Source organism: Mus pahari, chromosome 18 (genome assembly GCF_900095145.1).
Source record: "Mus pahari chromosome 18, PAHARI_EIJ_v1.1, whole genome shotgun sequence".
NCBI classification, from domain to species: Eukaryota; Metazoa; Chordata; class Mammalia; order Rodentia; family Muridae; genus Mus; species Mus pahari.
In genome coordinates this window covers 335,536-345,635 of record NC_034607.1, presented here as the reverse complement: position 1 = coordinate 345,635, position 10,100 = coordinate 335,536, and the positions used below count along the sequence as shown (strand labels likewise).

General features: G+C 46.3%; 1 protein-coding gene across 1 annotated transcript in view; it reads right to left on the bottom strand.

The window, feature by feature from the left end:
• The window catches only part of LOC110335465 (cytochrome P450 4F22), a 45,685-nt gene that overhangs the window by 25,370 nt on the left and 10,215 nt on the right, over nt 1-10,100 (bottom strand). Inside the window, exons 2-4 of the mRNA XM_021217649.1 lie at nt 6,988-7,089; nt 3,418-3,640; nt 1,090-1,234 (exon numbers count right to left, since the gene is read on the bottom strand). Coding sequence (XP_021073308.1) covers nt 1,090-1,234; nt 3,418-3,639 — 367 coding nt within the window. The 5' untranslated portion in view covers nt 3,640; nt 6,988-7,089. The remainder of the gene's footprint in view (nt 1-1,089; nt 1,235-3,417; nt 3,641-6,987; nt 7,090-10,100) is intronic.

The following is a 10,100-nucleotide window of genomic DNA, read 5'->3' as shown; positions in this document are numbered from 1 at the left end:
AACACACACACACACACACACACACACATATACACATACTAAAATGTATAATAAACATTTTTTTTCTTGGTTTCTTTTGAGACAGGCTGTCCTGGAACTCACTCTGTAGACCAGGCTGGCCTCGAAGTCAGAAATCTGCCTGCCTCTGCCTCCCGAGTGCTGGGATTAAAGGTGTGCGCCACCACTGCCCAGCAGTAATAAACATTTTTAAGGCACAAGAGAACAGAGTGATAGCACATACCTGAGCAAATCATTGGTGTGAGCCAGCCTGAGCTAAAAAGAGTGACCCTGTCTCCCAGTACCAAACTGTGGCTCTGACATGCCAGCAGCACAGTGAACCACAGAATCACACCCAGCAGCACAGTGAACAGCAGAATCACACCCAGCAGCACAGTGAACCACAGAATCACACCCAGCAGCACAGTGAACGGCAGAATCACACCCAGCAGCACAGTGAACCACAGAATCACACCCAAGTCTACTCTTGTCTATGACGATGCTCAGCTCCATGCAAGGCTATGCTGAGGACCCATTCCAAGGGGAATGAACCTGAATAGACTCACCCACCCTGAAGGATTATGACTGAAAATGGCACACCTAGAAAGCAGACACCTGGCTGATTATGGAAGACTTCCTGGAAGAAGGGGCCTTGGAGCTGAGTGTTGAGGGTGTGAGAACTCATCCGGCACACTTGGGATAAGTGGTACCAGCAGACGGAAGTACTAGCTTCCCTCTCCCTGCCAGCAGGCTGCCCACTGGGCCACCAAAATGCGTGGTCATGATAGGCATGTCACAGCCTTAATGAAGGGACTGTCGTGGCCTACAACTGAACAACAATTTCTTACCAAAACCTTGAATAAGTAAGTTGCTTACATGTGACTCCAGCAGGTGCACCTGAAACTTACAACGTTCCTGAAACGCTTGCACACCACCCCATAATTGTCCATGTTCTCGCACCCTGCTTTGCCTGCCCCGCTTTGGTGAACTTCTATCCATCCATCAAACCCCGGCACATTTCCACATCTGTAACCCTAGAAGGGTTCTGGGAGTTTAAAGTTGACTCGTCCCTCTGAGGCCCAAGATGCCTACCTGAGGCTCCTAACACAGGCTTGATGTAATCAGGATGTACAAGCACCAGGAGAGGCAGGAAAGGCCCAACCCACGCCAGGATGATGTGGTGCATGGTATCCAGCACTTTCTTCTCATTTTGAAGGCCCTTCTCATTGGGAAGATACTACGGCAGATAGAAAGGGGCAACGAAGACATGACAGCTCGGCTTAGTCTGTTCCTCCCTCCGTCCTCCCCTTCCTACCTCCCTCTCACTTCTCTTTCTCTCTCTCTCTCTCTCTCTCTCTCTCTCTCTCTCTCTCTCTCTCTCTCTCTCTCCTTCCTCTAGAACACCAAAGGCAAAGGTGTCTTGCTGAGCTTCCCTGAGTTGCTCCCCACTCTAAAACAAGAAAGAACAATGGGGCTGGGGCGTGGCTCAGGGATAGAGCTCTTGACCAGAATCCCCCAGTGAGGGTTTGGGGACACGCTTGTGGGGTAGAATGTGTGAGATGTTGCATTACGTGTGTGAGAACCTGGATTCCAAAGCCAGCATAGGAGAGAGAGAGAGAGAGAGAGAGAGAGAGAGAGAGAGAGAGAGAGAGAGAGAGAGAGAGACCCAGATCTGACTGGCCTGTAACTATGTGTGTAGGGAAAAATTATCTTTATCCTTCTAGATCACTGGTTCTCAATCTTCCTAATGCCACAACACTTTAATAAAGTTCCTCATGTTATGGTAACCTCCAACCATAAAATTATTTTTGCTGCCACTCCATACCTGTAATTGTGCTACTGAAAACCATGATGTAAATATCTGTGTTTTCCAGTGGTCTTAGACAATCCCTGTGAAAGGGCCATTCTATCTCTGAAGGGTTTGCAACTCACAGGCTGGAAACCACAGCTCTACATGATACCAGGGAGCCACAGTGGCACGTGAGCAAGAGAGGGTCGTGATTAGAACCCAGAGGATGGTCATTTCAAGGCCAGCCTAGATACAAAAGACAAGGTCTTTCTACGTTGCCCAAGACAAGCTCCTAAGTTCAGATGATCCTTCAGTAAGTGGGACCAGAGGTTTGTGTTACCATGCAAACTAATCTTTGTGTGGATTGTAGCCATGGTCCTAAGCTGGGGTTCTCAGGTCTTGCTTAGCTCCCTAATTTTTTAAAGAGACCCTTGGTGTCTCAGACATGATTGCTCACAACTGTAATCTCAACACTCATGAGGCTAAGGCAAGAGGATGCACTGTGATCTTGAGGCTAGCCTGGGCTACATATTAATTCCAGACCAGTCTGAGCTGCAGAGTGAGACTCTGTCTCAAAGGAAAAATTAAAAACAAAAATGGGTAGTCAGGAATGCTGACATATGTCTGCAATCCTAGCACTCAAGAGGCTGAGGCAGGGAGAGTGTGAGTTTGAGGTTAGCCTGGCCTAAATGACAAGACTTTGTTTTAGACAAACAAACAAACAAATACAAGGAGAGAGTTTGAATCCCAGTGTAGCATCATAGCATTCCAATAATGATGGTGTACATCTTTAGTGCCTTTCATTCCAGCACTTGGGAGGCAGACACATGCAGACCACTGTGAGTTCAAGACCAGCCTGGTGTACATACCAAGTTCTAGGACAGTCAGGGCTACATAGAGAGATCGTATCTCAAAGCAAAACAAACAAAAGAGTAAGAGTAGATTCACCCCAAGAGGTAAAATTAAAAAAAAAACAGAATCTCCAGGAGCCCCCTCCTTGCCTCCACTCTGGGACCTGGGCCCCAAAGTTGTGGCACCAGTACTCCCCTGTTTCCACAGTAGCTTTAGAAATATTAAAAAAAAAAACTTACCTTTTTTATTCTTTTTGATTTAGTTTTTAATAATTTATAATTTTATGAGCATTGGTATTTTGCCTACATGTATGTCTGTGTGAGAGCCTCAGATCTTATTGCTGCAGACAATTATGAGCCAGACATGTGTGGATGCATACTACTTGAACCTGGGTCCTCTAGAAGAGCATTCAGGGCTTAACCATTGAGACATTCATTTCTCCAGCCTCTATCCCCACCCTGGTTGCTGTTGTTGCTGTTCTAGGCATGGATAGTTTTCTTTAAAAAGCAATTGGTTGTGTCCATAACTGTACCGCCGCTATTGTACCCGTGGGTACATCTTGCCTGCCATTCAGCCCAGTAGGACCACTGATGTCATTTGGCCCCCAGTGGCCTGCATTATAGCTTCTAAAACTATGAAAGCTAGTCAGTAGGGGGCAGTTTATAGTCAGCTCTGCCTCCTCCCAACTGTGTGACCCTGGGCAAACTGCTTGCCCTCTCTGAACTTTGGTCTCCTACTTCTAACCCAGCCTGCGCCTAGCTCTGCCCCTGCACACTCACCATGCTCATGTGGCCCAGCAGCCAGTGGCGGCCTGGAGGCTCTGGGAAGCAGCTCAGCTTGCGACAGGTAATGCGGAAGTCACTGAATAATTTGAATGCCTGCACCAGCAGGCGGAAGAGGAAGAAAAGGAGCAATAGCAGCAGAGCAGATACAACATACACTCGAAAGGCCGTCTTCTCCAGCCCCAGCAGCTGCAACAGGTAGTCGGTGATGGGCAGCATCCTAAGAGACACACAGGCACCAATCAGATAACTGAGCTGTAGCTTACTTGCTTCACACACAAGAGAGACTCAGTGTCTCTGCCAGCTAACCTACGACCTTCACTTTGTCAGCAAAACGTCTTTCTTTAAACAGACGAACAAAGAAACAAACAAACAAAAAACCCCAAAACAAAAACAAACCCACTGTGGCCTGGCAGTGGTGGCGCACACCTTTGTTCCCAGAACTCGGGAGACAGAGGCAGGCGGATCACTGAGTTCGAGGCCAGCCTGGTCTACAGAGTGAGTTCCAGGACAGCCAGGGCTACACAGAGAAACCCTGTTCCCAAGAAATAAATAAATAAAAATAACTTTTTAAAAAGTCTCATGTTTATGTGTTTCTGTGGGGTGAAGGGTTATGCTTGTGCATGCGGTGCCTATAGGGGCTCAGAGAGGGCTTAGGAGTTACACGGAACCACCTGAAATGGGTGCTGGGACTCGAACTCAAGTCCTCTAGAAGAGAAGCAGTGCTTGTAACTGCTGAGCCACCTCCCAGCCCTACATAAATAACACATAATAAATAAATAAATAAACACATAGATAAACACATAAATAATAAATAATAAACAAATAAGCACATAAATAAATAAATAAACACATAAATAAATAATAAATAAATAAACACATAAATAAATAAACACATAGATAAACACATAAATAATAAATAAATAGATACATAAATACGCACATAAATAAATAAATAAATAAATAAACATGCTACACCCAGTGAGTGCTCTAACCTCCCTCCATGAACCCAGCCCCAGGTCACCCTCTTGATCCTCCTATTATTGGGCTTTCTCTGCCTGGGCACAGATGGTCAGAGTCCTGGGAGGCAACACACACACACACACACACACACACACACACACAGTAGCCCTCAACAAATGTCCCAAGGGTCTTAGTAAATCAACTCTCCCTCTCCCTCTCTCTCTCTCTTTCTCTCTCTCTCTCCCTCCCTCTCCCTCTCTCTCTCTCCCCCCCTCTTTCTCGTGTGTGTGTGTGTGTGTGTGTGTGTGTGTGTCTGTGTGTGTCTGTGTGTGTGTGCATATGTGTGTGTCTGTGTGTGTGTGCATGCGCGCACGTTGTGTGTGTGTGTCTGTGTGTGTGTGCATGCGCGCACGTTGTGTGTGTGTGTCTGTGTGTGTGTGCATGCGCGCACGTTGTGTGTGTGTGTGTGTGTGCGCGCGCACGTGTGTGTGTGTGTGTGTGTGTGTGTGTGTGTGTGTGCGCGTGTGTGTGATAACACTGAGACATTAATCCCAGCAGAATTAATTCCCAAAGCAAGCATGTGCCTGACTGGCTTTCTCCTTTCCCTTTCTTACTATTTTCTCTTATCTTTTTTCTTCTTATTTTTTTCAGTTTAAAATGAAGATTCACATAATATACAACATCATGTTTTTTTTTTAATGTTTGGAAGTTTAAATGTTTAATTGTGTGTATGTATCTGTGTACTCATGTACAGTTGCCTTCAGACACCAAAACAGTGGATCCCTCTGGGGCTGGAGTTATGGGCAGTTGTGAGTCACCAAAATGGGTGCTGGGAGCAGAATTCACCTTCTCTGTGAGAGCAGTGCACACACTAAGTCATCATCCTAGCTCCTAAAATGCCATCGTTAAATGAGCAATTCATAGGAGAGAATATTATTTGGTCACACAAAAGAACAGTCTATTTTGGCCAAATAGGTGCAGGAAAACATCATGTTAAGTAAAATAAGGCATTCAATCTTCTTTCACTGGTTCACTGATCAATTGAACAGTGTCTTGCTATGTAGCCCAGGTTAGCTTTAACTCTTGATGTCAAGTTATACTCAGTTTCACCCTTCAAGTAGTTGGGACGCAGGTTTGTGCAGCCAGGCGGGTCCAAGTAAAACAAGCGAAATGCAGAAAAATGAATGCAGGCCAAGCACGGTGGCACACATCCTCATTCCCACCACTCGGGAAGCTGAGACAGGGGGATTACAGGGGAGGCTAGCCTGGGAAGGGAACGTCAATTCTCTCTCATGTGAGAATACATTTTTTTTTTTTTCGAGACAGGGTTTCTCTGTATAGCCTTGGCTGTCCTGGAACTCACTTTGTAGACCAGGCTGGCCTCGAACTCAGAAATCCACCTGCCTCTGCCTCCCGAGTGCTGGGATTAAAGGCGTGCGCCACCACGCCCGGCCCTGAGAATACATTTTTTTAAAGTTCTTTGAGGTATAATGGTGATTATTTAGAGTCTGAGAAGAAAACTGGACCTGATAGCACAAGCCAACAATCCCTGCTACTCCAAAGACTGAGGTAAAAGGAATTAAAAAAAATCAAGGTCTGAGGGGCTGGAGAGATGGCACAGTGGTTAAGAACACTTCATGCTTTTCCAGAGGACCCAAGTTTTGTTCCCCCAACACACAACCTCAGGCAGCGCGCAACCTCCTGTAACTCCAGCTCCAGAGGACCTGACACCCTCAGCTGGCTTCCTCAGGTATCTATGTACATGTGCATGCACATATATGTCCTCACACACACACATACACATACACATACACATACACATACACATAAAAGTGAAAGAAAAGAAATCACAACCAAGGTTTGTTTCAGATCACACAGTAAGTTCCAGGCCAGACCAAAAACTTAATGAGACTGTCTCAAATATATATATTTCTGGAAGCCAAGTGTGGTGGTGTTGGCCTGAAGCCAGCCTAGGATTCAGAGTATGTGCGGAGCCAGAACTGCCACAGAGTAGATCCCATCACAAGAATAACTAATTAATAAAAACTATGAAAGTAATAAGGAAGTATACTTTTCACTGGCATTTAGCAATTTGGTGATGTTGTGCAGCCACTGCCTGCCTTAGCACTTCATCAGAGCAATTCCCAGAGTCCATTAGCAGTCACTTCCATACAAATTTTGGTATCTACTAATTTCCATTCCTTTTTTTCTCTTGACCTTTTAAAACAATATTTTTTGAGACAGACATGGTCTCATGTACAGCAGGCTAGCCTCAAACTTTCTGGTAGCTAAGGCTGGATCTTCTCCTCTTGCTGAGCAGTGCCTCCGAAGTGCTAGGATGACGTCATGAAGCACCCCAGCCCATTTACTCAGTGCCTGGCCTCCCTCGTGTTTCTATGGGTTTCCTTCTCTTCTCGCCTGGCTCATTCCCTGCCAGGATCATCACTGGGACCTTTGTACTGCTGAGGAATAGCCCACTATCTGGACAAGCCACACTTTGGTTCACTTGCTCATCTGTTGATGGATACTTGGTCTGTCTCCATCTCTGGGGATGGGGAAACATGCTCCTCTTCAGCATGTACACGCATGCGTTCCCTCGGGTACCTGCTTTCAAGCCTCTTGACTTTCTTCCTTCTTTACTGGTATTTGCTGAAACCGCTTCTCAGGGAAGTTGCGGGACTCAGCTCCTTGGCTTCGGGCCAGCTCCTGAAGGGAATAAACCAGTGACAGGAGTTGAAGAGTGAGCAGGGCTGCATGCTCTGCAGACTTAGCCCCACACACCACAGGCCTGTGAAGCCATCCTCTCCGGGAATCCCACACAGACCAGGAAGTCAACTCTCAGCTCAGGTCCTCCAATCCAAGGAAGAATTGAGTACCAGGGTCATGTGTCAGCTGCAGAGTGCCTGCCTGGAGTGGCCCAGGAGAGGCTGGGGTGTAGCTCTGGGGTCGTCTTTCTGCCTAGAATCCCCCAGTGAGGGACAAAGACAAGACTCAGGAGCAGAACCCTGGCTCAGCATGCCCAAAGCCCTCAGCTTAATTCCTAGCACGCACTGCAAAAGTAAAGCAGAAGAAAATAAAGTTTTGGTGAAGAAGTGGAGAAACTAGAACCTGTATGCACCAGAGGAGAATGTAAACAGTTCAACCACTTCAGAAAGCACTCCGATTTTTCCTTTGAGAACTAAATGGAAGGCGGTGTGTGGTAGTGCCTGCTCTTTCCAGCACTCGGGACTGAGGCAGGAGGGGCAGGAGTTCAAGGCCATCTTCAAGTACAGGCGTCCAATTCTAGCCTGAGGTACATGAGCCCTTATCATTTTATTAAACATGTGCACACGTGCATGCAAATGTACAGAGAGAGAAAAACAAAGAGATGGTTCCATGGGTAAAGGCATTTGACATCAAGTCTAATAATTTGAGGTTGATTGCCAGGACCCACATGGTGGAAGGAGAGACTCAATTCTCATAAGTTGTTCTGGGACCTCTACATGTACGCCATGGTGTGTGCACACACACACACATACATACACAAGAGCTAAGTCCAGCAAGTCCACCTCTGGGTATATATCCAGATGACAGACATCAGTTATTTGTACAGCTTGTCTGTAGCAGTAATACTTACAACAGCCAAAAAGCACAGACCACCCATTGTCCCTAGGCAGGTGAGTGAATAAGTAAGAGCTGGAGATGGTTATATACATACGGGAGAGTATTATTCAGCGAAGACCAGGAAGGAGAAATCAGGCATATGCTGTGCTACAGGTGAGTCCAGGGGACATCATACTGAGTGAAATAAGCCCACCACAAAAAGGTCAATATTAGCTAGACATTGTAGCTCATGAATGTAATCCCAGCATTTAGGAGGTTGAAGCAGGAGGATTGTGCATTCAAGGTCAACCTGACTTATATTGTAAGTCTCTGACTTGTACAACAAACAAGAAACAAATAAATGGAAAACCAAGCAACAATGCTGTCCTATTTATATAAAGCTCTGGAGTCATTTGAGGTCTGGAGATGGGAAACGGAGTGGACGATTCAACGGGCAAGGGAGAGCCACCTGCTATGTGTGTGTAACGGGACAGCTTTCATAGCATGGAGATGGGTGGCTGTACCACATAGTGAATACACTCTGTGCTGTTAATGAGGCCCCGAAACAGCGGCAGAAGGGGAGTCTGTGAACTCTATTCTACTATAATTTAAAGCTATTTCTTGGGCGTTTCAGATCGGTCGGTGGATGAAAATGCTTGCTTTGAAAGTCTGGTGCCTTGAGTTTAACTCCCCAGATCCCAGTGTGGAAGAAGAGCAGCACCAACTACACCAAGTAGTCCTCTGATATTTCACACAGGAGTCATTGCTAAATTCACAAACACAAAATAAATGTAATAAAATTGAAAATAAATAGAACTAAAAAAAACCAGGTGTGAACATGTAAACCTATAAGCCCAGGGTTGGGGAACAGATGCAAGTGCAGGGCTGGAAACTTGGCAGATGTCAGGAGCCCCAAAAGGACAAAGTCAAGTTCAGTGAGAGACCCCACCCCAAGGAAAGAAAGTAAAGAGAAGGGACACCGGAAGCCCTCCACTGGCCTCCGCATGCATTCACCAGCACCCAGGCACATACACACACACACACACACTTACACAAATATAGGCCAAGAGGAGCAGCTGTGTTCCCTTTGGAAGACTCCAGAAGTAAACATCTTCCCAAACTGAAACACAATTGCTCTGTGTCAGGTCCCAGGCAGATGCTCAAAAGCAGTCATGCAGGCTGGGCACTGTGGTGCAGGCCTGTAATGCCAGCACCCAGGAGGCTGAGATAGGTGAATCACTCTGAGACCAAGGCCGTTCTAAGTCTGGGATACACACTGAGACTCTGTATCAAGACAAAACAAAACAAACAACCCACAGCCAGGCAAGGCGACACGCGCCTTTAATCCTAGCACTCAGGAGACAGAGCCAAGTGAATCTCTGTGAGTTTGAGGACAGCCTGATCTACAAAGTGAGTCCAGGACAGCCAGACCACACAGAGAAACCCTGTCTTGAAAAACCAAAGATAGATAGATAGATAGATAGATAGATAGATAGATAGATAGATAGATAGATAGATAGATAGATAGATAGGCAGGCAGGCAGACAAAAGGGTTGATGGTGTAGCTCAATTGGTAGAGCACTTGTCTAGGGTGTCCAGACCCTGCATTTCATTCCCAGAACTACATCACAGGGCAGGGGAAAGGGATGCATGTCTGTGATCATAGCTCTTGGGAGGGAGAGGCAGGAGGAGCAGATTTCCAAGGCTACATACAGATTTCCTCAGCTACATATATGCTACACCAGTGGTTCTCAGCCTTCCTAATGCTGTGCCCTTTAATACACTCCCTCATATGTGTATGCACACATACACAATTTTTTAAGTAATAAAAATAAATCTTTAAAGGGGTCCTGGAGAGGTGTCTCAGAGGCTTTGCAGAGCACTGACTGCTCTTGTGGAGGACCTGAGTTTGATTCTCAGCACCCTATGGTGGCTCCCAACCATCCACAACTCCAGTTCCAGGGGATCCAATGCCCTCTTCTGACCCCTCTGGATGCCCTGCATAGACGTGATGCATAGGCAAATATGCAGGCAAAACATTTATATGCTCTATAGAGAGAGTTCCAGGACAGCCTAGGCAAAACAGAGAAACTCTGTATCAAAATACAAAAGAAGAGGGGAGGGGAGGGGAGGGG